This window comes from Micromesistius poutassou, assembly GCF_964030765.1.
Source record: "Micromesistius poutassou genome assembly, contig: SCAFFOLD_432, whole genome shotgun sequence".
Classification (NCBI taxonomy): Eukaryota; Metazoa; Chordata; class Actinopteri; order Gadiformes; family Gadidae; genus Micromesistius; species Micromesistius poutassou.
In genome coordinates this window covers 1-27,165 of record NW_028178460.1, presented here as the reverse complement: position 1 = coordinate 27,165, position 27,165 = coordinate 1, and the positions used below count along the sequence as shown (strand labels likewise).

Genomic DNA, 27,165 nt, shown 5'->3' with positions numbered 1-27,165 from the left:
ATTTGTAAGCGAGCATGCTGTGTCCTGTGTTTAGCCCAGAGGTATTGAGTTACTGTATTCCTGTTATAAAGTCCTCCTGAGAATTCTCCCCCAACGGCCTATCAACGGCAAATAAAAAAATCCATCCGTGGATTTTGGATTTTGGCTGGATTTGGTTTTGGGATTTGATTTCATTTGTGTTCTCGCCTCGATTCCGGCCAGAGAAAGAAAATGAGGGTAGGAACTTAAGTCATAAAGAACAAGAACATCAGTTTTAAGTCAGAGGTAGTTGGTTTACACATTGATGACTTATATTGTTGGATTGGCTTTTTAAAAAAGTCAATTTTTATGGGCAATGAAGTTGAAGTTGCCAATATTTAACAGAGCAGTTGTGTTTCACAAGAATGCCTGCATGGGAATAGCATAAGTTGAGTGTGTGTGTGTGTGTGTGTGTGTGTGTGTGTGTGTGTGTGTGTGTGTGTGTGGGTGTGGGTGTGTGTGGGGGCGGTGTGTGTGTGTGTGTGCACACTCCTGATCACACAAAGTATTTTAATCCAATCAGTTTCTTGTTCACATGACTGTCACGCACTCCCTGTTGCTATGGCAACCTGCGACGAAGAGAGGAGGGGAGCGAGCGACGAGACGAGAGCAGACCCACACGCAGACGCACACACACACACACACACACACGCAGACGCACACACACGCACACACACACACACACACACACACACACACACACACACACACACACACACACATGCACACACAAACACACACATACACAGAACCATGTGTTTTCCACAGTATTAGCCCACATAATGAATGTATTGTAAATCATGAAGAAAAAAAAAATACATTCTCATATGCTACACAGACATGATATTTGCCTGGAGAGAAAAGCCAAATATCATTATTTTAGTTAGTTAAAATAGTACAAATGTGCTTTGTGGAAATGCTTCCAACACCCTACCTAAGTCAGAACTTGAACTTGTTTGTTCGACTTCGAAATCAAGGCTTGTGGTGGGCTATATCATTTTACACTTTTTCACTTCCCTCTCAAGGTGAAAAGGTCACTGCGTGCCATGTGGTTTCCACACTGAAAAACCTTCTGCTGATTCTTCTGTCTGCTCTGTCATTTCCTGTTCAAACCTTGCTCAAATTTCTTGGTCAACACCGGTAAGGTTAATCTGTATTCGTAAGTGGACTATATATATATATATAATTTATTTTATATATTTTTTAATTTCTCCTTTACTCTTTAGCAGTAACTTATAGTGTCCATTGGGTCGCTAACTGCAACACCGAGATTCTGAGCTCTTATCTTAAGTTATTTGACGCTATATTTGCGTTGCAGCAATAGAACGATAAAAACGAGCTTAGTGCTCCACCTAGTGGTCCAACACGGTATCACGTGTTGGACTCGTGTTGCTCATGCTCAGCAAATGGTTGGCGTCTCTGTCCACGGAGCGCGCGTGCGTGCGTGTGTGTGTGTGTGTGTGTGTGTGTGTGTAACGTAAAAGTGCGGTACTGAAGCACTCATCGGATTTTCTGCAGGAAATGCGTTTTCCAGTATTGATGTCGTTACATAACATGTATTTACATGTATGTTACAAAAGCAACAACAATGATGATACAAAGCGTCCGAAAATTATTGACATTTTATTGTTAAATTTCAACCAGCAAAAAGACAACTGAACTTTATGATGAACCGTAATTTCCCTATGAACATCCACAAAGATAATGAGGCTTAAGTTCAGAAAGAAAATCTGGTAAACCCTGCATTTGGGAGTGGCAATAAATGGCAGTGAATTGTCATTACATTTTCAAAAACGAATGAAAACATGATTAATAAAATAGACACACGCATAATCATTAGTAGTTGAGTAAGTGTTTTCCCATCTTTTCAGCTACAAATGAATGATTTAAAGTTACATCACTACTAACTTTTTCATTTCAATATCCCATATTTGTTCAAACATTTAAGTAGGAAGATCAACACTTATTGGTTCGAACTTGAACACCCATATTTGAACCTGGTCTTCTGGCCTTAAATATTACAATGTCTCTGATCATCCTCTTTTTGGGGGGTTTATAGAAAAAAAAAAATCACCACCTCTCCCCTGAAAGTGCCTCTGAGTCCAAGAGCAGAGTGAATACATGCTGATGCCATGTGATCTATAGTGTCATTAGTGCATCAGATACAAGAGAATCCATATTGTACAAAGGTCTCGTACCGTGGAAGGTACCAACCACAAGGCAGTAGTAAAACGAACACACAAAGCTGGCCGAATGTTTTACAATCACCACTGACGCTGCATCGGGGGAAACACGAGAGAAACAAGAACCTTTTTTTTCATTGTGTTGGGACAACGTCTGCCGTCGTTAGTTCTGTGTCATTACAGACACGGGTGCCAGCCCCCGGCGAGGTCCAGCAGCGACCCCGCGGCCTCTTGGGCCTCGGCGTCCAGCTGGAGGATCTCCACCGACTCCAGGTCCAGCTCGGCCTCGCCGGGCAGCACCAGGTACTGGTACTGGTGGCACTGGTAGTAGTGCAGCTCGATGTAGCCGCTGTCCGACAGGGGGTCCTTCTCCATCTCCCCGCCGCCGGCCTCCTCCTCCTCCTCCTCCCCCTCCTCCTCCTCCCCCTCCTCCTCCTCCTCCTCCACGGACTCCATGGTGACCAGCTCCTCGTGGTCGGGGGTCAGCCCGCCGGAGGAGTTCTCGAAGAGGGTGGGGTTGTCGGAGGTCAGGATGTGGGACGACGGAGTGGACAGGAGGAGGGAGTGGGAGAGGGAATCTGCGCGAGGAAAAAAGGGGGGAAATTAGAATTGAAAACGACCCGACTCGGCGAGTGTTTTTTCCCCCGTGGGGGTCGGTCAGGATCCAATAAAACAAAGAGCAAAAGAGACAAAAGAGACTAGAGCCTAGGGCCTAATTCTGGGGCCGTCGGTTGCCAAGGTTAGAAAAGGGTTGTCGCTATGGAAACGGAACACAAACACACCAACCACGTTACACGCCGAGAGAGCGAGAGAGCGACCATAAAGGAAACATCCGGGCGGTAAAAGTCACCGAGGGCCGTCTCTCTCTCTGTTGACGTAAACGGCCTGAGGAGAGTTCAGACAAACTCGTTGCGTTCTCAGTCTCACCGCCGGCCACTACTCACCAGAAATGTCGACAGAATCGCACACCATAGAAGTCCCATAGTCAGCGCCGTCCAACCTGGTCAGACAGAACGCCACAGGGCCGCAATGAATACCTTCTAGATTAAACAACAATAATAATAATAATCTATGAAATAATAATAACAATAATACAATAAAAATACAGTACACTATATAATTAAGAGGCTGACACGTTCATTCGTACAATATTTCGTACAATCATACATTCGACCTAGTAGTATTTTCTTGACCAATGCACTTGGGCACTTTGCACACCATGCAATGAATAACCGTGACTAAAACCCACAGACGAGTGTCGAGTTAACAGAGTTAATGTTCACATTGGTGGGGGGAGGGCAGTCATGGATGAAGAGGAGGCTCTCACTCACAGGGCTGGCATGCTGACCAGGTTGCTGTTGGCGCTGTGGTAGTGGTGGGTCTTCTTGAGCACCTCCAGCAGGGCTGCTCGATACTCTGGACACACACACCACAGAGACCCCTTCCCTACGGACTGGAACACACACACACACACACACACACGCACACACACACACACACACACACACACACACACACACACACACACACACACACACACACACACACACACACACACACACACACACACACACACACACACACACACACACACACACACACACACACACACACACACACACACGACACTCGTTTGGTTTAACATTGTACAACAAGAAAAATGGGGGGGGAAACAACAAATACAGTTGAGTCACGCTGCCGCGATAGACAGAAAGGTGACTTTAGCGGTTTAGACTACAAACCCCAACGCATGCCTTCTGTAAAGTGAGTCAGACAGGGTTTTACTGGTTTGAGGGGTGGTTTCACGTCTTCTGACAGTCGGCGGCTACCTGGCTTTTGTCCCGCTGGATCCTCTGGAAGCTCTTGCTCAGCGACAGGTTGTGGCGGACCGAGTTCCTCCAGCCCGCGGCGGCGGTGCCGTAGTACGGGAAGCTGTTGACGATCCACTCGTAGATCCCTTTCACCGGGAGCAGCTTGTCGGGCGAGTCTTCTATCGCCATGAAGATCAGACTGCTGAAGGAGTAAGGGGGCTTGTTCGAGGAGGAGGAGGAGGAGGAGGAGGGGGAGAGGGAGTCGGCCGTCGCAAAGGCCCGGGGCGGCTCCGGCTGCTGTTTGGACAGCAGGTTGATCTTGGGCAGAGGCTGCAGCGGCAGCAGGCTGCTGCCCCTCTGGTGCAGCCAGCTCAGGCACGTCAGGTCGTCCTGGTCGGACGCAGGGGTGGAGCTACGGCAGTGCGCGCTGTGTTCATCTGAGCATCGGGAGGACGAGTTGGAGAGAGGGGAGGACCGGGCGCTCCGTTCTAGGGCGGTGGGGGATTGGGGAAAGGACAGAGGCGAGAGAGGGAGCAGGACGTGACCGTTGGAGGTCTGCGAGGAGGAATAGAAAGGTTGCGATCCAGAGAGAGAGGCTGTGTGAGACGGTATTGTATCAGAACTAGCCTCCATCGTGCTCCAGGTGCTGAATGCACTTGCTCACGCCCTGTTGTAACCCTGTGGGAATATGAGAAAAAGGGCAATTATATATTATTTATTGGGATGGTGCAAATTGAGCCCCGGGTTTATAGTACACCCTATTATCACCCGCTCCCCTCCCGTCATTTCATTATTTCACATCAAAAACACAAATTAACATATGCCTGCTTTGAAGTTGAAACGTACACTCCATGCCCCTGGAAATTGCATTATAATATGTTCAAAGTCTGCATCTGCCAATAAGCGGCCCGGCCAGCGCCCTCAAGTTTAAAATGTCTCCAGAACAGGTTGATGGTTGACAACAAATGATGGTGGGACACTACTAGCTACTGGAGTAACTTTAACCATGGGTAAAACTAACTACGTATCTAGACGTATGTGTACAACAAACCCGTATAGAATCATTTAATTCATTGAGGCTGTAACGTGATGCATGTGTAACAAATGCATTTATAAACACGCTTGAAGGCAATAAAAGGCACATGTCTCTAATATGGAGCTCAATGGGGAAAATGGCGCTGCAATATAAAGTTACATTTCGTCCGCCTCTGGCGATCACCTGGCGAACTCTTGTTTTAAAAAAAAAAAAAAAAAAAAAAAATGTAAACGAATAGAATCGTGAAAGTCACCTACCGAATACTACTGTCCCCGCGGCACAGGCGAATGTCTTTAAAGCATCGTTTTTTGGTTATAAAGTTATAAAGGTCGAAATGTGCTCTTTAAACGTGAGTAACAGCGGCCAGCAGCATTCCACGCTCCGTGTGGGTTCGGCGGTGACTCCGCTGCTGCCGCCGCGTATCCATGGAGACCGAAAGGACGCTTTGGTTCGGTTACGCGCACGACGCGCGTCCGTGTTTGACAGTTGAAGTCTTGACTTTCCGTGGTTAGGTTATTTTCTCTGCCTCTGACTCTGTCTCGTATAATATATAATGTATGATAAAATAATATGTATAATAATAATAATAATAATACAATAAATGTATAATAAAAAAAGACAAAAAGTGCGATATTTTAAGTGGCAAAACATTTATTAAGACTGCCTTTGATGATATATATAGGCTACACAAAAGCTTGAACACGGTAAAAGTAAATACTTTTCTTCTAGAAAAATAAATAAAACAAATTTTATTTTTAAATATCGTTTTTTTCTATTTCTACAATGCCGTTCTTGATAAATAAAACTAATACCCAAGACAAAAGATCTGGGACACGATTCAAGAGATAAATTTTCGTGAGCATGAGCACGAATTTTCGTGATACTGGGTTGGTGTAAGCTACATCCCGTATACTAATGTATACTAACGGCATGAATGTAGTTGTAAAATAAATTTGTGCTTCTGTGGTACCTTGAAATTTCCTTGATAGACCTACAGCATTCAAATGCCAGGCAAGTAACAGGCAACAGGGGGCGCTGTTACTCAATGAATGTTTCCAAAAGTCCATATGGTGTCCATGACTGAGCACTTCATGATAACGGTGTTTTGGGAAAAAAAAAAATCACAATAAAAGAGAAGAAACACTTCTGTGCAAATTGTTTTATTTTGGAGAAAGCCAAGGAAAACTGAAAAGTCGAAGACAGAAGAACTCTATCCTACAAACAGCAGAAACCAGCTTCTTAACACAAATGCTGAATCTGGATTTTACCCAATAATATTGTGGTTTTTCTCATGCGTAAACTGTCAATTAGACCTAAGAGCATTTAGTGCAGACGCTATTCTTAGCTAGTGTGCGAGAGAGTAAGAATACGTTATGTCTTCTAAAAGTTGTGTTACTGGTATTTATCTATTTTCCCCAGGCCTACCAAACCATTACATATAAACCTTAATATCAGTCTTACAAGAAACCAGTAGAATCTCATCAGGATCAGGAACGTCGTCCTCATCCGTGATGCCTTTCAATATTACAGCTATACACGATTTGAAGAACAAGAGATGTTCTCACACAACTCCGGAAATACACGAACGAAATGTGTTGTCTTAATGACTGGCCTTCTTACCCAACTGATCCGACACGCACACACATGCGCATACACACACACACACACGCACGCACACACGCACACACACACACACGTGCACACACACACGCACACGCACACACTTCATATGTCAAACTACAGAGGATTTATGGGTTATTGAGTTTAACTTATCATCATTATCGTTGTGGGTTGGAGGGTCTCAAAGTCTTTTTAAAGGCAAGGGGGGGGGGGGGGGGGGGGCTTATATTTAACGAAGGGGGGAGAGAGCCGCCCCCTCCCCCCTCACGTCTCCGCTCTGGTGCGTCGCGGCCCTAGAGCCACCAGAAGCGCACGTAGACGATGAGCATGATGAAGAAGACGCCGCCGGCCGCCAGCTTGGCGTAGGTGGAGCGCGTGTTCAGGTACTTGGCGTCGCTGCGGTACTTCTTCGACAGGCTGGACAGGTTGCTGGCCTTGGAGTCCAGCGCTGTGGGGTGGGGTCGGGGGGGGGCGGGGGGGAGAGAAAGAGAGGGGGAGAGGGGGAGGAGGGCAGAGAGAAAGGAGAGGAGAAAGAGAGAGGGTGGGGGATGATGGTGAAAGAGGGAACGAGGGAGGCAAGGGAGAGGAAGAGATAGAGGAGGGGGTGGGAGAAAAGTGAGGAAGACGGATATAATTACATGTCGTTACACAAAATGCGCCCTTATCTATTTGAGTCTCCCCCCCCTGGCGTTCATTATTCATGGTTCAGAACTGGGGGGGTCTTCGGTTTGACCCCGGATAGACGAGGACGTGGGAGGGGAGAGGGGACAGCTGCTCACCGGACAGAGCCTCTCCTCGCTGGAGAACCTCCTCGATGTTGGCCACCATGATCCTCTGGACGTCCTGCAGCTCTGTGTTGATGTTGCCCAGGTTCCTCCTGGCTCGGCTGTCGATGTACGACTTCTTGGTCTTCTGGATGTACGTGTCTGTTGGGGGGGGGAGGAAGGGGAGGACACCATGAGCCGCCGACAAACTCAGATAATCACCGTCGTCGTGGTATCCTTCGTAGTCCCAGGCCACTGCCCTCTACTGTCAAAACACAGTGGGACCGCTGTGTGCTTTGAAGTGTACATATGAATAAATCTGAATTCATGAAGGAATCGGTTACATAAAGGTTCCCCTAATGTTATTTGTCATTTGTGGTATTGATATCAGAACAGACTTTAGTTTGGGTTCATCGTATGCATATTAAGTACATTTTTTGACATTGATACACATTGTAAGTTACTCCCCCCCTCCTTGGCTCCTCTCTCACCAAACTCGATGAAGGAGTACGGCCTGGACACGGTCGGGACTTTCTTTCCATGCTGCTCATTAAACTCTGTCTGAAGATCTTCTAAATACGCAAAGGCCAGCTTCTTGGGAAACCCAGCTTCACACAACACCAAGTAGACCACTCCTTTCTCTATAACGTAACTGGAGAGAGGGAGACGGGGAGAGGGGGAGAGAGGGGGAGAGAGGGAGAGACGAATATCACAAATTGTTTTATTAAAGTGTTGTTTAGCCGGTTTAGTCACATATTTTGATACCACTAACAGCTATCTGCAAGAGGAAATGTTAACGGTTCATTAGTACTTTACATTGTTGCATTGTTTGTTTATTTGACGCCCGTTCCAGAAATGAGAACGGATACTCACTGGAAGCACATGGAGCCAGCCTCTAAAGTGCAGCGTGACGGACTCTGTTCGTTGAGTTTCCTGAAGAGCTGTTTGGCCTGACTCTGGTACTGCTGGAGGTCCCGGCCCAGCTGAACGCGCAAAGCCACAGACACAAAGGTTAGCAACACTTTAACAGACACACACTGTATGCAGTAAGCACACTCGACACACAACAACAACACACTGACTACACACTGGAGCCTTTCATTCATGGTTCTACATGTTATTGAGAAAAACATGGGAATAGCAATTCTGGGTCAAATAAGACTATGGTTTTACCATTCTAAGTGTGTCATTACCATCCATATAATCTCATCCTTACTGTTACTGCACAGAACAATGGCTTCAGCTTCACCACTCGACAGAAGGTAGGTGTGCATTTGTCTATGCTATCATGGCAGTTCCTTGTGTCTATGCAAAGCTGTTACACAATGGAGTCATCACAGCACTGATGCATCACAGGGACACACGAATAACCACATGCATCACATGCATATAGGCCTATAAGCTGTTGGAGCAGACAACAAACCTTTTCACTTCCCTTGGAAAGCGCAAATGAGAGAGTGGGGGAAGTAGGTTAGATTTGATATTTATAGGTTGTGTACAAAAATGAGAAATCAGCTCAAAAAACTAGTTCAGAGGGACATCTGTCGACCTAATAATCAGCCTCACTGGAAACAAGTGAGATGGGAACCCTAAAGATGGGCTTTTTTTTTTTTGGAGGAATGAGAAGACCGATTGTAGATATGATTTCATTCTTTATCAGGTGCGAAATCTCATTTCTCATTAAATTGAAACGATTGGAGTGCAATGAATAACCACAGAGAGTAGAACCGCCCCGTCCAACGGGCAGCCGGGGTTGTACACATCATCACAACCTGGTCACTAGCGCCACTAGGGTTATGGCACATCTATTATTCATATAATATAACGTTATATCGGTGACGTTACGAAAACAAGGCTGATCCACGATACAGCATCATGTGTTAAAAAGCCAGCAGAAGCTAAGCAGCTCGACAGGCAGCTGCTGACATGACCTGACGGAGTCGACGTCTAGTACATATCGATCCGAATCCGATCGGAGCAGCAGCAGCAGCAGCAGCAGCAGAAAAAGGAACAATATGAGGATCATCTGATCACTAATAATAATAACCACCAACCTGCTCGTCCTCCTGCATGGAGGCGGCCAGCGGCAGGCCGTCCGCCAGCCGGGCGATCATGGTCAGCAGCACCATTTTTTAGAGAGTATGCACCGGTCGTTGCAGGTAGAAAACACCTCGGAAAGATCTGACAGTCTGTAGGTTGACAACACTACAGTCCTGACGCGCTGAGCTGGCCGGAAACCAGAGCGCTAAGCGTGAGTGCACCTTGAAACTACGTCGGCTGAACATGCGACGACAAGGACTATGGTTCCGCCCGATGACGGTAACCTTGCGGATTGTTTTTTTTTGGAATGATGCAAATATTCCAGTCCCTTCCAAAACAAGGATTGAGGAATGTATGCACCGGTTGCTGTCTATTACATATAATATAATTATCATTTATCATTTATACAATTATATCATTCTATAATCATGTTGTGTTATATAATATTATTTTATTTATAATACATCATATTATGTTCTTTACACATGCATATGCTTAGTTTAATCAAATGAAAATACAATACAAATATTCCCCATACAGACAAAAACATGTGGACATAATTTAGGCGTATCCTTATTATTATGAATTAATCAGCAGATATCTAAACCTTTTGCTTGTTGTCGCAGGTACAGACCTATAGTTTATACACGTCAGCAGGGGGCGCTGTTTACATAATTTGTAAGCAAGTTATTGAGGAAGTTTTCTACCTAAAAAAAAGCATGTTTGTGCTCTCAATCGGGTTAACCATTAACCATTACTGTTATGAAATGTCGGTCATATTCTTTCAAATACACTGAAGTGTGTAGGTCTAATTTGATAAGTGATAATGCAATTAATAAGTAATATCAGAGTAGTCCTTTGTAACATTGTAAAGGGATGCATTTGGCTCGTTAAAAAGTACTGACTAATGATTGATTGATGTTTGAAACAGAGCACAAAAAACAGATGTACCAAATCAAAATTTATTCAAAATTTATCAGAGGGTTGATTTGAAATGTTTAAAATGTAATTCCCTTTTTCATTGTTAGTAAAAAAAATCATCAACTCGTAATAAAAACAGATTTGTCTCATATATCACGCACAGTTACGTAAAACGTTGACAAAAACACGTAAAAAAGATCCAAAAGCATTACAAGTCCTGCCATATTGGATGAGTTCAATTTTCAAGTAGTTCAAGTTAAGTCGGTTTAAACTAGAGCCGAACGATACTGGATTTTAGGGGCCGATACCGATATTAAAGAGTAAAATATTACCGATAGATATATCGGGCGATATTTAAAATATAGATATCGGCGTGCGGATGTGCTCTGTTTAGAGGTTCAACCGCCACAGTACAGGATTCATAAAGAGGTGATCACGTTAATAAATCAACACCACTGCTAAAGTTTTCATATCGGAAAACACATACGCCGATACCAATATATATCTGTGACGGGCCAATATCGGCCGATAAAAATCAGCCAACCGATATATCGGTCAGTTTCTAGTTTAAAGTTGAAATTTGGACATTATAGTATAACTCCTCAGGTAACGAAGCAGTCAGGAGCGCGGCAGTAGGGTCATTCTAGGTCACGTTAAAAGCTCTCAATCTTTCGGAAAGATCTGGTGGTATTTCTGTGCGACAGCAGCAGCCGTCTCGGTATGACACGGAACTAAAGGGAGTCTTGGCGGTCCGAGGATCAGTCCGGATATGTCACTCATCAACTGCTTGTTCAAGGCGACGTCAAAGCCTGTGGAGCAAACAGTCCCAAACAACACACAACACGTCAGGACTTAAGTTACTCCTCTTAATTGCGTCACAAAACCACCTCCGTTTTGGAAGATGGAAGCATTGGAATTGTTAATGAGTTAGTAGAAATGGTTTTTGGGACCGTTTAATAATTATTTTCATAAACAGATTTTTGATTATGGGGATACATTGTTGTGTTTGAAATGGCCAGTAGTTCTCAAGCAAACTCTTCTTTAGCCAAGGTAACAGTATATTTACGTTGATTCTGGATTTTACAGTACTACAACTGTCTTTAGTCTTCTCAATATGCAATATGAGTATTGGCCACATTTTTTTTTTTCCCATGATGCATTTTGAGGTACGAACAGGATACAACACCGGGAACGGCGGGAACGTGTTTAAAGGTCTTACCGAATTTAGAGGCAAAGGCGAGAAGGTCTTGCACATTGAACTGTTTGGTAAAGAAATGACACCAAGACGTTAGCACATGAGGCCTGTTCAGAACACTGGAGCCTGGGGTTCTGACGGTCACTGAGCAGGTGCTATACCTGGAGAGCTCTGGCCCCGACAAGGTCCCCTTGAGCAAACGCCTTGAGTAGTTTGTTGAAGTGGGAACCCAGATAGTTATACAAGCTGTGAACAGGGGGGAACAGACGACAACAATGAAACACAAAACTATCATCCATGCACGAGCCACGCATGTCCCGACGGTATCTATTGAGCAGCGTTCCACAAGCTTCATATTTTTTCAGATGTATGCGGCACGTGTCAAATCGCTGCGTCGACCGCGGGCAAGGACCACGATCACGTACGTTTCTGTGCACACTATGAGACTATGAATTAGGCTTAAGGAGTTAGCGTCAGGCGGCCGTACACAGACCTGCCCACAGCTCCGTTGGCTCCAAAGGCCAGAGCGGCCAGCAGTTGCTAGGAGCAAATCACAGGGAGGCAGAGGGTCAATAATAAGTCAGTCAGTGCAGAGAATGCAGATCTTTAGGTGACACACACACAAGGTACAACAGATAAAAGAGCCTAACCTCGTCAACACCACAGAGGAGTGACTGATTGGCTTGACTGTATCTGACACACTGGCCGAAGTCCATCAGATCTGTTCCACTGAACTTTACGCCCCTGAAGGTTGGAATGAGCTTGTCGAGGCCTTTGCATACATCCGACGCGAGAACTGTGAGAAAGGAAAAACGCTCAGGTCTTCAGAGACACCATACACACACAAAGAGCCACTGTGAACGTTGAGAGGCATCAGGCCAATAGACCTCTGAAGAATAAGTCCCGCCTCCGAGGCTCCCGGTTCCCTCGGTCAAATGTTCTATGGGGGAATAACATGTTTTTTTTTTTAATGATCGTACATAACAAACTCTGTAGGTGGCGGAGAAGTAAAAGCTGCGTCACGTTTTCAACTACGCACATTTTCCATCTAGTTTCGACTGTGTTTTTTGGATTGTCGGTGCCGTTAAAGAACGTAAACGATTACGATAACGGCACCAAAAATCCAAAAACCCAGTCGAAACTAGGTGAAAACGGTTGCAGTCGAAAAGGTGATGCAGCTTTTACTTCTCCGCCGCCTACAGAGTTTGTTATGTTACGATCATTCATAAACCCCGTGTTATTCCCCCATAGAACATTTGACCGAGGGAACCGGGACTTCTTCTTCAGAGGCCAATGAACAGGGGGAAGATGAAATGAAGGCTCTCACGGTGGACGCCGGTGAGAGCCGGGATGTGGTAGTAGTAGAAAGGCAGCGTGGGGGCGGCGGAGGCCACCTCCCTGAGGTAAGACCGCAGAGCGTCTGCAAGAAAGGACAGAATCAAATAAAAAACGATGAATTATGTTCTTTCAATAACATCCACCATAAACGAATTTACATGCGCTGGTAAAATCTGATCAACAGAAAGAACGTATACAAATATTCATCAGAAGGTGGGAGGTCCACTGTTATCTACAAAATACAAGCTGCCTGGACCCACACACCTGCGGTCTTGGGTTTAAAGAAGGACGGAGATATCACTCCTATCCCGTCCGCTCCCGCGGCCTCAGCATGCTGAGCCTGACGGAGAAACGTTGACGTCGTTAACGTTCACAAAGACGGATGAGAAACATTCGCCGTTAAACAGGCAAGCTGAATGAGTGGTGGTTTGTGTAAGAAACATTAGTATCTTGTCAACTTAGGAAAATTTTAGATTGAATGGTATGGTGATATTGTAAATCTAAATGATAACGTTGGGACAGAGAGGTTTGGAAGAGGATGAGGGACACATTTTATTTTTTTTAATTTAGTTTAAAAAAATAAGTAGTAAGAGTTTAAAGCCAGAATTCTGGCTTTTAATCTTAGAATTCTGACTGATTCTGAATCCCATGTGGCCCTAATCCTCTTCCATAGAGATAAGTCTGACAGAAGTAACTGTGGCATTAATAGAAGATGATAGAAGATGATGAAGATGAAGATGATGATGACACAAAAAATAAAATAGTGATTTGTGAATGAGTAAATCTCAGTGAAAAAATGATGTCTCACCAAATCCTTTGAATCTTTTATACTCAAACAACCTACGTGCACAATCACGTTATCCATTCTTGGGAAAACGCACACACACACACACACACACACACACACACACACACACCAAACTTTTTTTTTTTTTACTGCATTTCACAAGCATTTAACCGAATCGTATTTCTGGAGCCGACTCAGCAAGCCCTGCGGCGATTGGTTAACTTTTCTAAACATCCTGACCACAAGCAACACAGAAAACTAAATGTACCGTTTCTTATTACACACCCACACACCCACACCGTGACTCACTTGGACCTGGCTCTCAGACACCACTCTTCAGCAATACTCTTTCTCTCCGCCACGCTGAGCGACATGCCCTCTCCAGTGGTGCCGTTCACTGGGGAAAGTAAACCCAGTGCACATGTGGACAGCTACACAGCAGCGTTCTCACCATTCACCGTGCAGTCGTTGCACTACTTGATCGTTGGTGTTGCGTCTTGGTGGAAGAGGAAGATGAACTCAACCAAGGGATGAACTTACCAAAAATGTTGCGGACCCCTTGCCGATTCATCAGGTAGTCAACGTAAGGTCCGATCACTGATAAGTTCAGTTCACTGTGTTGAGTAGAAGCAATACACAAAAAGTCAAGTCATTAAGGCACTTAAATGAGATTAAATGAGTCTGATTAATTTAAAATCAATTGCATTATGCAATTGACAATTCATTATGCAATTTAATAATGTCATTTGAAAATACGTTATTCAAAGTGTATTTTAATATAAGTGACAATGAAATCCTCAATTCAAAGCGTTTGCCGTTTGGCGGATTGAAATGTCATTTGAATTTTGCAACACACGGAGTGTGGCGAAATGCATTGCAATCACGGGAGAGCTAGAGCGTTCCCATTTGAATAAAGGCGCACAAAATATGTGACATAATGTTAATTGTATTTTTATTGTTATAACTTTTTCAAATTGAATTGAGGATTTCATTGTCACTTTGCATATTAAAATACACTTTGAATAACGTATTTTCAAATGACATTATTAAACTGCATAATGAATTGTCAATTGCATAATGCAGTGACTTATTGAATTGCAAATTGCAACTTGCATTCCCATTTGCATTTTGCTACATACATGCCATACTACAGAGCTAAACATGCTCAGACATTTTAGGACCAAATTTCTTTTTTACAGGGAAGGGACGCTCAAATGCGTACACATCTAAACTCTTTGCAGGGTGAGGGTTAGAGAAGCCTAAACCACTTTACTCACCCTTCTGCCGTGAGGGGAGTGAATGCGGCTGCCACAAGTCCCGTCAGTTCGACAGGAAGCATTTCTGTGGTAGACACACGGCATAAAGAGGAACATCAAAGTTCAATATCAATAGTTACTTCTAGTTAATTACACCATTACACATGTCTAATCATCCATACATGAGCGATGAGTCTTGTTCATGATGAGTCTAGATTTTGTTTCGATCAATTGTAGTGATTTAAATGACGCAAATAGAACAAATGAGGATGACTAGGTATTCAAAGTGTATCTCTGGATACCTATGGTTATTCAAGATTATTTTGAGTTTCTACTTTACTGGGAATTCAAAATATCTGCAGAGTCAGGTATCTTGCATGCAATTCACCATGGATTTAAAGCTAAAATTATCATTACCTATTCAGAAGGAAGCGTTTTAAACAAGAACAACACAACAAATACAACTATAGCTACACTCCCTTACCTTTTTGCAGTGTGGACATTGTGTCAAAAGTTGCTTGGGACCTGTTTCATCCGCACTCTCTTTCATCAGAAAGGATTTGTTTTGAGATGCGAAGTCATATGATTCGACATGCGCTGAGCAAAGGCTCACGGGAAATGTAGTCTTTGCTGGTTTATAAAAATAGAATCGATAAGAAGGGGGGCTTATCGTTTAACATGGTGCTCCCGACGACTTTAAGCAAGTGGTACGATTTATTACGCTTACAATCGTAAGTCTATAATATATTCATAACTTTTCTAGGAATGTTCAAAACACGAACTTAAAGAGACGTCGGCCACCCGGCGGGTGGGCGGGACTATCGCCCCCCGGATGCGGAAGTCGCTGCTGACGTTTCGCACCACTACTCCCTGTATGCTACATCAGGCTAATAGCATATCTGGGGGGTTGTTTCTGTTCACGTAGCGCTGTTAAAGTCACCCACTGGACATTCCTTAGAGGGAAAAACGACCTCTTAATAACGCCCGCTGTTCCCTACTGGACGATATGTGAAGTGCGTGTGGATCATTTAGGACTCGGGGTGGGGGGGGGGTCCAGTCTGTTAGCCGGCGGGGGCTAACCCATCCAGAGCTAATCATCACAGTGCTGAACAACACCCCAGCAGATGGGGGAGAGAAACTCCGCTCCTAACATTGTCTTTACACCGGGCGTGACAGGACGGGTCTGAGGTCTGAGGCGGGGATGACGAACGACACAACTCCGTGTGTGTGTGTGTGTGTGTGGACCTCCTCTTCAGCGTGGCTCCGTGGTGGTTCCGGACGGCGGCCGGTCAGGTGAAGTTTGAAAGGTGACATTTCAGGTGAAGACCGACCGAGAGGAGAGGAGAGGAGGGAGGAGAGGAGATGGAAACGCTGTCAACGAGGCGTCTGTCTGCGGAGATCTGTCGTCACCGGGTCGGGTTGGTTTGTGCTCGTCGTCGCGGAGATACGTGTGTGTAGACAAACATGCCGACGTGTCGTGCTCGTGTCATTAGATTACAGGTGAGCTGTGGGAGGTAAACAGGTGTGACCCGCGAATACACTACACACACAGAGTTCCTGGTGTCACCGTTAACAGCGCAACTACCAGCAGACACGTACAGACCCTTTACCCTACAGCTCGATACCTGGCGGACCTTACAGCTCGATACCTGATGGACCGGAATGGTGGGATTAATATAACATCCGCGAATGCCTTAATGCCAGTAAGAATCAGAGCGAGCAGCTGACCCCGTCTTAAGACGCCCTATGACTACGTTATGATGAAGGGGATTACTCGTAATGAGGCTTCTGGAAACTAAAGTGCCGCATCAGCTTGTTCTGCGAACAACGACTTTTTCCCAGACGTGATCCCTTGGACTGGAATTAAGAAGGACCGCATGGCACCACACTCGAATGGATCTCCTGACATCTGCTAGAAAAGCACAGCTGCCGGCGTATTGATTACCTTTCTGCCAGCCCATACCACACTAATGTGTATATCACTGGGCAGTTGGATACCATCAAACATGTTCTCCATACGGTTACACTTGCTGCTACTCGCCTTCCTCTTTGGCCAAGGGCTAGCGATGTCCAGAGAGGAGCGACACAAACTAAGGTGAGTAGGGGGGGGGGGGGGGTGGTGCACTGGGGTCATAAGAGGTTAACCTGAGACATGCTTTCAACTTTTTCGAGGATATCTCCGCCTTGCTTGCTGACTTGTTGCTTTCTGTTTATCCAAAGGGACCAAGTGGTGGAGATGTTTGATCATGCGTATCAGAATTACATGGTGAGTAAAGTGCCCCTAACCTAACCTAACCTTACCTTGTCGCCCCTGACATTGCACTCAGCGTGACGTTTTTAAGGGGATGGTGATGAATGAAGTGATCTCTCTGTGCTGGTATACTAGTGTGTATAGACGCTGTGGGTAGTTGGTTCTATACTTAAGCAAATGTTTTAGTGGCTACAGGGTTTTTTTTACTCCCTAGCTAAAGGTACTGTGTCGAATCCCGAATGTCTACAGCCTTGAGCGGGATGCCTTTCCCCGGCATTCTTCTTCTCATTTGACTGTCTCTTCATTCACAATAACTAAAGTCGCTTTTGATAAAAGCATCTCTCTAAAAGGCCTATTAATAGAAATGAGGACAAAGCCGCGTTCTTATTTATGGATCTTGTTTTGGTCTGAAACCACGAACAAGGTGCTCCATTCACAACACAGAGTTTAAAGTAACGCCATCATCATCAAGACAGATTGGGCTTATGACGTTTCAACGTCGTTAGCTCTGCTCTGGTGTTAGATTAGATGATTTAATGTGTAGCTTCGGGCTGAGAAAGACCTACTAAGCCACCAAATGATTTATTGTTCCTTCTGTCTTCTTTGTGTGTGTCTGTGTGTGTCTGTGTGCGCACACTGCACAGGACCATGCTTACCCAGCGGATGAGCTCATGCCTCTCACGTGCAGGGGTCGCGTCCGCGGCCTGGAGCCCAGCCGGGGCGACGTGGACGATGCTCTTGGCAAGTGAGTAGCCACCAGCTCTCTGTGTACGTCCTCAAAGACTCTGCACTCTGGACACTATCATCATCATCATCCAATCTTGTCACGTGCTCAGCTGTAGGAAGTTATTGGGTCAGAGACGGAAAGACATGGACCAGCCGGTTTGTGGTCAAAAACAAATGACTGGTTGGTTGAGGCTGAAAGGGGCTTGACTGTTTAGCTTTGAAACATGCACTGAGGCGTGTGTGATAAGCTGTGTCGGGACTGGCTAATGGACGTAAGAAATGTAAACGCAGTAAGAAGGCGTGTACTGTTTTTCCACAAAGCACCAAAATGGAGGTTGGTTCGTGGTTGAACACCTGCTGTCCCTCTCAACTCCAGATATGCCACGGTGTACATAACGGCGGGATATAATAGATAATGCCGCTGAGCTCAAAGGAGGTGTAGTACACGCTATGGGGCAGGCTCTAAGACAGCGCTTCTCTTCTGCAGAAGAAAAGGGGCTCCTATGTTAAGGAAGTGAATTAATTATATTGTCTCAAGGCGTTGGTTACAATCAACAGTGCCTATTTACTTTAAGTCCCTTCTTTGCAAAGCAACTTGATGTCAATACAGATTCACGTCACTCAGGAGCAGGGACAGGTTTGGTTTCTTGCTCAAGGATGCCCACAGGTAAGGATGTGGACATTGGGGATGGAACCCAGAATGTTTAGGCAATACAAGGCCGGTGGTGGAACACCCTCATCGCAACACTAAACCAATCCTGCCCCAGAGTCTAAGTGCTCTCTCTTTATTTTTTAGGTTCTCTCTCACCTTGATCGATACCCTGGACACCCTAGTGGTAAGTACTTCTATCTTTTAAGTCATTAAAAGATGGATATGTGTTTATGGTTTCCCTCAGTCGCCCCCTCTGTACAGTGTTTTATTATGCATGTTACAAAATAGAGTGCAAAGAGGTGAGACAAAATGGAAGGAAATGGGCAGCCTATGGTCTTAAGAAAACACAGCCGCCATTTAAATGCAAACACATTAACTCGACGTCATCGAATGCACAAAGTATATATTTTATTTTGAAACAGGTTTATCTGTGGGCGTTGCGGTCCCCTTGTAAGCATCCTCCCCCCCCTTCTCCGTCCATCTCCAGGTGTTGAACAAGACGGTGGAGTTCGAGGCGGCCGTGCGGCGGGTCTTGTCGGACGTGAAGCTGGACAACGACATCGTTGTGTCCGTGTTCGAGACCAACATCCGCGTCCTGGGGTGAGAGAAGGACCCGGTCACCTCCGAGGTCTTCGAGGTCATCTTAAGTAATGTCTGACCAGGCCCGGGCGATATGGCTGAAAGACATATCGCGATATAACTTGATCATATTGATTGATATCGATAACTATTGATCATTTGAATGACCTAAAAAGACTAGGAATTACCATGCTGGATTTAAACACTTCCACTGTTCTTCATTGATAATCACTATGTCGACACAACAATGAAAAACACTCAAATATTGTATGGAAGTATGGAACCGTGTTTGTGTAACAAACCCAGCTGCTGGATTCGGTGGTCCAGTCTCTTATCGATACATATAGATTCAACATGTTTTATATGTTGATATGGATCAAAAGTCTATCACGATAGTGATTTATTGTTTTATTGCCCAGGCCTATGTCTGACTGTCGTATCCCGTGTGTGTGTGTGTGTGTGTGTGTGTGTGTGTGTGTGTGTGTGTGTGTGTGTGTGTGTGTGTGTGTGTGTGTGTGTGTGTGTGTGTGTGTGTGTGTGTGTGTGTGTGTGTGTGTGTGTGTGTGTGTGTGTTCGTTCAGGGGCCTGCTGGGGGGCCACTCCATGGCCATCATGCTGAAGAAGCACGGCGAGCGCATGCTGTGGTACCAAGACGAGCTCCTGCACATGGCCAAAGAGCTGGGACACCGCCTGCTGCCCGCCTTCAACACCAGCAGCGGCCTCCCTTATCCCAGGGTGAGACGTCTTTAAGGGCCCGACCTCTTTAAGGGCCCGACCGGGCGCGCACGAGAGGAGCCGACTAGACGCTGGAGAGCAGCCAACATGCTGCGGTGTTTTCGTTTCCTTTCTACTTCCATCGGCTGAGAGTGTTTTTTTAAAATATATTTTGTAGATGCGGATACAGCCAGCTATTAGGCAGCATTGTTAAACACTTGAACCAACAATCGATCGGATGTTTCCTGGTCGACGGCAAAAGAATTGTGTCCAGGCACCGCAGAAGAATATTTCAATTTAACTTGGTAAAAATATCTAACGTTACCGATGAGAGTGACTAATATCGTTGTTGGTAACTCTGGTACAAGTCCAGGGTTTCCCTTTTATCGGAAAATAACGTGAGAGTGGGGTGGCCATGTGGCAAACACGGTGACATGCTTGTGGAGTCATTCAATGTTTCACACATCTCCGACGTAGGATCTATTGCTGCTCCCCGACCATTTCTCCTGAACCATGATGATGATGGTGCTCCTATGTTGTGATTTCTTTGACCCAGGTCAATCTGAAACATGGGGTCAGGGGTCCTGAGAGCCGGACAGGCACCGAGACGGACACCTGCACGGCCTGCGCGGGGACGATCATCCTGGAGTTCGCTGCTCTGAGCCGCTTCACCGGGGACCCTGTGTTTGAGGTAAGTGACTAGGAGGAGTTGACTAGACTCTAAGGGGTTAACTAGACTCTAAGGGGTTGACTAGACTCTAAGGGGTTGACTAGACTCTAAGGGGTTAACTAGACTCTAAGGGGTTAACTAGACTCTAAGGAGTTAACTAGACTCTAAGGGGTTAACTAGACTCTAAGGAGTTAACTAGACTCTAATGCCGCTTTTCCACCGACAGTCTCGACTCGACTCGACTCAACTCGCCTCGACTCGGTTCCAGGCGCGTTTCCATCTAAAAAAGTACCTCTTCAATGTGGGCGGGTCGTAGAAAAGAACCTCTCCACCATGGGCGGGTCGTCATTAGGTTTTAATCATGGGAGACGCGATTCCCGGGAAATCTGAATCTGATCAAGACTATTTCCTGATTCCCGGGAAAGGTTATGATGGGAAATAAAATAAAATAAAAAGCGCAATGACTGCGCGTCTATTGTTGTCATACGGTAACGTTGATGGAGGTGAAACTCGAGCCCTAGGAAAGGAACGACACTAAAACGAAACAGCAAAACGCTGATCCTCCGGAGCCGGTCCGTGGACTCCAGCCACGCCGGACACACACAACCACGCCCGACACACACAACCACGCGCAGCCTAACTCTAGCCCCGGGAAAGGAGCGACACACACGGCGAAACGCTGATCAGTGTCCCCCTCGGTAGCGGGTTCGTGGACTCCAACCACGCCGGACACAACTTATCTTTGAGTGATTATTCCCATTTACAGCCGCTGGCCAATCAGTTACCAGCAGCCTGTTTACGTCACACAAAAGTACCTACTCCGCTCGCTTGGAACCTCGACGGAGGTAGTACTAAAAAAAAGTACCCCGTACTAGGTACCAGGTACTTTTTTTGCCAATGGAAACGCAAAAAAGGCGTGGCGAGTCGAGTCCAGCTGGTACTGGCAGTGGAAAAGCGGCATAAGGGGTTAACTAGACTCTAAGGGGTTAACTAGACTCTAAGGGGTTAACTAGACTCTAAGGCAGTGGTCGCCAACCCGTCGATCGAGATCGACTGGTCGATCTTTGAGACACTTCCTGTAGCTCCCTAAAAATAATAGAAAACTACATACATATACATACATATAATAAAATATGCCTGATTAATGTTCAGTTTTGCAAGCGCTTCTCGCCCTCTCTCTCTTAATCAGTGATGGGAATAATGGTGTTGTATATATTGACGTTACTACGCTCTCTCTCTCGCTCTCTCGCCACTGTTCTTCACTTGATTATAGGGAACGAGACTAGGTAGAGTAACATTTCACGGTAAGCCAATCGGAGGTCGAGGTGGGCGGGTGTTGTTTAACACATACTAAAGCACGCAGAGTCGGACACACAGCGACACAAGTGAGTCAACGAGAAACGGGGATGACGAGCAGAAATAATCCAAAAGTAGCCTTCTTTAAATGGAAGTATAGCCATTACTTTTCCCTCCAAGAAATTGTTGGAACGAGTGTAATCGTGAAATGCACGTTATGCCCTCGACACAAGTGCCCCAGTATTTCAAGTATTTCAAACATCTGATCTTTCAACGTTGCATGCTTCCATGCATTCCATGCTTGCGTGCATGAACATAAACATGAACATGAACACTGTCCAAATTATTTGACACATTTGAGCATTTAAAAATGTACTTGAAAGTATCGCAATAGTTACTTTCCACAGTAATATATATATAATATATAATAATATAATCAGAACTGAGCATAACAGTTAACAATGGCACTTCATATGATCTGCTAACTGCAAGTAAAATGTATTATTATTATTATTATTATCTATGTTGATTTCTTCGATACTATGAAGAAAACAATTTCCTCATACAAATGGAAAATAGCCCACATGCCTTTATTTTTTGTGTTGGAATGAAATTATATAATGCAACATAGAATTGCCAATGTAATTCAAATACAATTAGCCAAATAAAAGGCCTCAAGTTGGAAGTAAAATCTGGGCTGTGTTTTTTTCTCTCAAGGCTTCAATAGGTAGATCTTGCCTTTCACCAAGGCTGAGGTCAGTGATCTTGGGCTTAAAAAGGTTAACTAGACTCTAAGGGGTTAACTAGACTCTAAGGAGTTAACTAGACTCTAAGGGGTTAACTAGACTCTAAGGAGTTATCGAGACTAGGAGGAGTTGACTTGACTAGGAGGGGTTAACTAGACTCTAAGGAGTTAACTAGACTAAGGAGTTAACGAGACTAGGAGGAGTTGACTTGACTAGGAGGAGTTAACTGGACTAGGAGGAGTTAACGTGACTTTAAAGAGTTAACTTCATCTTAAGGAGTTAACTTGACTAATCATTACATTTCTAATATGTTTTATCTACAGAATTGAGATAGTAGATGCATCAATAATCCAGTCACAATGGTTTCTAGTTGAGCCAGCGTAACTAGGAATGACCCGGTTATCAAGTTCCCCACATCTTCTCAATGTCAGATTGAGCCTCGATTCTTCAGCCATCAAAAATGCATTTGTTTTGACATTATTTTTAAAGAAAAGCTCTTAAGATCCTTGCGGCGGTACACCACTGCCGTACATTTAGTCCTCAGCAGTTGGCTGGTTTTTGCAGTAACTTACACGATGATGAGGAAATGGACATTCAGTCAGATGATGTGCAGCTGTGGGTTCTGTAGCCGTTTCCTTTGGGGAGGGACTACGGCGTCTGACTGTGGAGTATAGATTTGTTTTGTCGATGGTTCTTAAAAGTACTTAGCAAACGCCCGCCCCGTCCGCAGGTGCACGCCCGCAGAGCCCTGGACTTCCTGTGGGAGAAGAGGCAGAGGAACAGCAATCTTGTGGGCACCACCATCAACATCCACTCCGGAGAGTGGGTCCGCAGAGGTGAGGCGAGGCGGGGAGAGGAGAGCGGGCAAGCGTGAGACAAGTGAAGGAGTGGCAGGGAGAGGAGAGTGGGCAAGTGTGAGACAAGAGAAGGAGTGACAGGGAGAGTGATGGTGAAACTGAGAGGACAGAGTGAGACGTGTAGAGAGAGAGGGAGATGGTGATGGAGAGGTGAGATGGAAAGGGGAGAGTGAGGCGGAGAGGGGCTAGTCAAACTGACAAGTAAGAGTGAGACATGTAGGAGAGAGTGAGATGGTGATGGAGAGGTGGGATAGAAAGGCTCCCCCTTTTCATCTCACCTCTCCATCACCGTCTCACTCTCTCCTACATGTCTCACTCTTACTTGTCAGTTTGACGGAGTGAGGCGGAGAGTGGCTAGTCAAACTGAGAAGTAAGAGTGAGACATGTAGGGTGAGACGGAGAGGGAAGAGTGAGACGGAAAGGGCAGAGTGAGGCGGAGAGAGTGGCTAGTCAAACTGAGAAGTAAGAGTGAGACATGTAGGAGAGAGTGAGATGGTGGTGGAGAGGGGAGAGTGAGACAAAGGGCAGAGTGAGGTGGAGAATGGCTAGTCAAACTGAGAAGTAAGAGTGAGACATGTAGGGTGAGAGTGGGACGTAGAGGGGAGAGTGAGACGGAAAGGGCAGAGTGAGGCGGAGAGAGTGGCTAGTCAAACTGAGAAGTAAGAGTGAGACATGCAGGGTGAGAGTGAGACGGAGACGGGAGGTTGAAACCAAGAGGGGAGACCGAGGGCTGAAACGGGGAGGGGAGGTGAACTGTGTGGAGTGGGCGTCAGAGCGATGCTGGACGGTACAATGCGATGAGGCTTTGAAGGGAAAGGGCGAGCGAGAAGGGGAGAGGTAGGGCTCCAGCGGCCTCAGTCAACAATACGTGGCTCGCTTGAGCGGTGAGCGTTGAGGGGGAGACGAGAGGTGGGAGGGAGGGAGGGAATGGAGCCACGCGTCGAGACATGTCAGTCGATAGACGATAGTCGAAACCGGGCCTAACAACTGGGTTATCTTACAAAATGGACAATTACCGTTTCATGAAAGTAGGGTGTGTTTTTGAAGCCCTTCTAACCTCCTCCGTTGTGTGGTGTGTGTGTGTGTGCGTGCGGTGTGTGTGTGTGTGCGGTGTGTGTGTGTGTGTGTGAAGACAGTGGCGTCGGAGCAGGCATCGACTCGTACTACGAGTATTTACTGAAGGCGTACGTCCTCCTGGGAGATGACCTCTTTCTGCAGCGCTTCAACACTGTGAGAGGATAATTATACACACACACACACACACACACACACACACACACACACACACACACACACACACACACACACACACACACACACACACACACACACAGCTCTCATACACGGTTACCTGTTATGCCGCACAGTGGGCTCTCGGCCGCTGGCTGCTTTGTGTGGAATTTAGTCCCTTTTTTTTGTAAGGACAAAGGTTTCCTTTTTGTCCTTTTAGTTTACTTGAACTAGTTGTTGTTTATACTTCCTGAACTCTTGGAAGTTGATATTTCCTAATAAGATTAAAAAAAAATATTAATATAATATTTCCTGTTGTCAGTAACATGCCTATTTTACCAGGAAGTATATTTCAAATACTTTAAATACATTTTTAAACCAGAAGAAAAGCTAAAACAGGAAAAGTTTGCATGGCTTGACTGTGATCGAATCTGTCATGGTACCATATATTAATTGATGTATTTATTCATATACATACAGTACAACCCTACAGTACAATAGTGCACAGAAACAATGATGACTCAATATTATGTAATCTCACTGGTCTGTGGTGTTGACCCATATGATTATGTATAAATGCGTACCTTTGCAGCTGACTCTAGGCCACAGTACAAACGCAAGACTACGTAGTGTCCGATATCTGTCAAGGTCACAGAAGCTGACGCTGTCCCCCACTGTGTGTGTGCGTGTGTGTGTGTGTTCTGATCCTAGCACTACGCGTCCATCATGAAGTACATCAGCCAGCCCCCGCTGCTGCTGGACGTCCACATCCACAAGCCCCTGCTCCCCGCCCGCACCTGGATGGACTCCCTGCTGGCCTTCTTCCCCGGACTCCAGGTCAGACATGTTGTAACACGACGACGCCTGGGCTTTGTTTGTGGGTGAACAAACACGCCTGAGCTTTGTTGTTGTGCAACAGCTTTCAGATGGGGAAGATTTTATTGAGGATTGATTGACCCGTAGTGAGAAGGATTTTATTGTTTTGTTTTGTTTTCTAATGATATCTACGAGTGTTGTGCTGCACTGAACCGCCACCCTCACCAAAGTAAAGAAAAATGCCCGCGCGCCGGTGACGTAGTCTATGTCTGACCCGACGCAGACGATAATGTCGTCAAATGTTGTCAAGTCTGCAAGCGGGGTTTTCTGGAACAAGGAACGACGGTGTCTCGGTCGGTCGGGGGGGGGGGGAGATCATCTTTCCAACCCGTGTTGTTCGTGAGACAAGAGACGGAGTGACAGGGAGAGTGATGGTGAAACAGCACAGAGTGAGACGTGTAGGAGAGAGAGAGAGGGAGATGGTGATGGAGAGGTGAGATGGAAAGGGGAGAGTGAGGCGGAGAGGGGCTAGTCAAACTGACAAGTGAGATCATCTTTCCTAACCCGTGTTGTTCCGTGCTCCCGCTCCAGGTGCTGAAGGGGGACATCCGTCCCGCCATTGAGACGCACGAGATGTTGTATCAGGTGACCAAGAAACACAACTTTCTCCCCGAGGTAAGCGTGTCTCACTCCCTCTCTCTCTCTCTCTCTCTCTGCGTTACCGCTGCACAGCCAGCGCCACGATGGCAGGCAAGCGGAGCGACGTGTTCACCGTGTTCACCTCTTCTCCTCTCCTACGGTCATGTTTACGTGTACTCTGTGTACTGACCTCCGCTCCGCCCCCCCCCCCCCCCCCCCCCTCCTCCAGGCCTTCACAACGGATTTTCGAGTCCACTGGGCCCAGCACCCCCTGAGACCTGAGTTTGCAGAGAGCACCTATTTCCTCTACAAGGTAATGAATCACACAGGAGGCTTACACAGGCTGTTCAATGTCACGGTAGCTACGCCCGGTCAGCTTCATGTTCATTGACTTCCGTTCAGAGGCTGTCGTTCTATATACTAATATACACTATATATATATATATGCTAATTTCATGCGAAACAGCGTGTGAAATCATAACTCAAATCGACATCCACTCCCAACACAATGTTCCCTTTTTGTTGTGATGGCACACGACGGTTAAAACGAGAAGGTGTGTCTCAAGACGCCGTCCGATCATCTACATGATCGCTGAAGGAGAAGCATCTCCTGCTCGTTTCGTCGTGTCACTAACCTCCCTCCCTCCACCTCCCCCCCCCCCCCCACCTCCCTCCACCTCCCCCCCCACACCTCCCCCTCCTGCTGCCCCCAGGCCACCGGAGACCCCTACTACCTGGAGGTGGGGCGGACCGTGCTGGACAACCTGAACCGCTACGCCCGGGTGCCCTGCGGCTTCGCGGCCATGAAGGACGTGCGCACTGGCAGCCACGAGGACCGGTGAGCCAGGGGGGAGGAGGGGGAGAGGAGCGGGGGAGGGAGAAGAGAGGAGGAGAGGAGAGAGGAGGAGAGGAGAGGAGGGGGGAGAGTGGAGAGGAGAGAGTACCGGTGAGAGAGGAGAGGGGAGGGGAGAGAGGAGGAGAGGAGAGAGAGAGATGGGGAGAGAGGAGAGAGGAGGAGAG

At 46.2% G+C, this 27,165-nt stretch overlaps 4 protein-coding genes across 4 annotated transcripts; 1 reads left to right on the top strand and 3 right to left on the bottom strand.

Moving 5' to 3' along the window:
* Positions 1 to 2,378: 2,378 nt before the first annotated feature.
* Positions 2,379 to 4,645, bottom strand: LOC311374515 (uncharacterized protein; the record flags this gene model as incomplete). The annotated part of the gene is made up of 4 exons (XM_084490351.1): positions 2,379 to 2,779; positions 3,146 to 3,201; positions 3,533 to 3,654; positions 4,031 to 4,645. 4 exons carry the CDS (start codon positions 4,643 to 4,645, stop codon positions 2,379 to 2,381), a joined length of 1,194 nt encoding a protein of 397 aa, XP_084346477.1.
* Positions 4,646 to 6,192: 1,547 nt separating this feature from the next.
* Positions 6,193 to 9,655, bottom strand: sec22bb (SEC22 homolog B, vesicle trafficking protein b). The gene is made up of 5 exons (XM_084490352.1): positions 9,487 to 9,655; positions 8,306 to 8,415; positions 7,924 to 8,084; positions 7,448 to 7,594; positions 6,193 to 7,116 (listed from the first exon to the last, which is right to left on the bottom strand). The coding sequence occupies exons 1-5, from the start codon at positions 9,559 to 9,561 to the stop codon at positions 6,962 to 6,964; spliced, it is 648 nt and encodes a 215-aa protein (XP_084346478.1). The 5' UTR covers positions 9,562 to 9,655; the 3' UTR covers positions 6,193 to 6,961.
* A 728-nt stretch (positions 9,656 to 10,383) lies between these two features.
* On the bottom strand, positions 10,384 to 15,540 carry npl (N-acetylneuraminate pyruvate lyase (dihydrodipicolinate synthase)). Its single transcript, XM_084490350.1, has 12 exons — positions 15,454 to 15,540; positions 14,991 to 15,054; positions 14,254 to 14,327; positions 14,023 to 14,110; positions 13,735 to 13,792; positions 13,191 to 13,266; positions 12,916 to 13,008; positions 12,239 to 12,384; positions 12,082 to 12,128; positions 11,750 to 11,834; positions 11,613 to 11,652; positions 10,384 to 11,202 (listed from the first exon to the last, which is right to left on the bottom strand). The coding sequence occupies exons 1-12, from the start codon at positions 15,470 to 15,472 to the stop codon at positions 11,057 to 11,059; spliced, it is 936 nt and encodes a 311-aa protein (XP_084346476.1). The 5' UTR covers positions 15,473 to 15,540; the 3' UTR covers positions 10,384 to 11,056.
* Positions 15,541 to 15,815: 275 nt separating this feature from the next.
* Positions 15,816 to 26,987, top strand: LOC311374517 (ER degradation-enhancing alpha-mannosidase-like protein 3; the record flags this gene model as incomplete). The annotated part of the gene is made up of 13 exons (XM_084490353.1): positions 15,816 to 17,064; positions 17,190 to 17,235; positions 17,865 to 17,965; positions 18,743 to 18,782; positions 19,086 to 19,198; positions 19,759 to 19,912; positions 20,448 to 20,582; positions 23,334 to 23,439; positions 24,593 to 24,690; positions 25,402 to 25,527; positions 26,098 to 26,181; positions 26,375 to 26,458; positions 26,859 to 26,987. The coding sequence occupies exons 1-13, from the start codon at positions 16,940 to 16,942 to the stop codon at positions 26,985 to 26,987; spliced, it is 1,341 nt and encodes a 446-aa protein (XP_084346479.1). The 5' UTR covers positions 15,816 to 16,939.
* Between the last annotated feature and the right edge of the window lie 178 nt (positions 26,988 to 27,165).

Excerpts from the sequence above, each read along its gene's own strand:
- sec22bb (XM_084490352.1), bottom strand. The coding sequence starts at position 9,561 with ATGGTGCTGCTGACCATGATCGCCCGGCTGGCGGACGGCCTGCCGCTG. Across the intron at positions 7,595-7,923 it reads GTACTCCTTCATCGAGTTTG|ACACGTACATCCAGAAGACC; the intron begins GTGAGAGAGGAG and ends CCCCCCCAACAG. Across the intron at positions 7,117-7,447 it reads GCGAGGAGAGGCTCTGTCCG|CGCTGGACTCCAAGGCCAGC; the intron begins GTGAGCAGCTGT and ends CCCACCCCACAG.
- npl (XM_084490350.1), bottom strand. Across the intron at positions 12,385-12,915 it reads GGCTCTCACCGGCGTCCACC|TTCTCGCGTCGGATGTATGC; the intron begins GTGAGAGCCTTC and ends CCTTTCTCACAG. Across the intron at positions 11,835-12,081 it reads GCCAACGGAGCTGTGGGCAG|CTTGTATAACTATCTGGGTT; the intron begins GTCTGTGTACGG and ends CCCTGTTCACAG.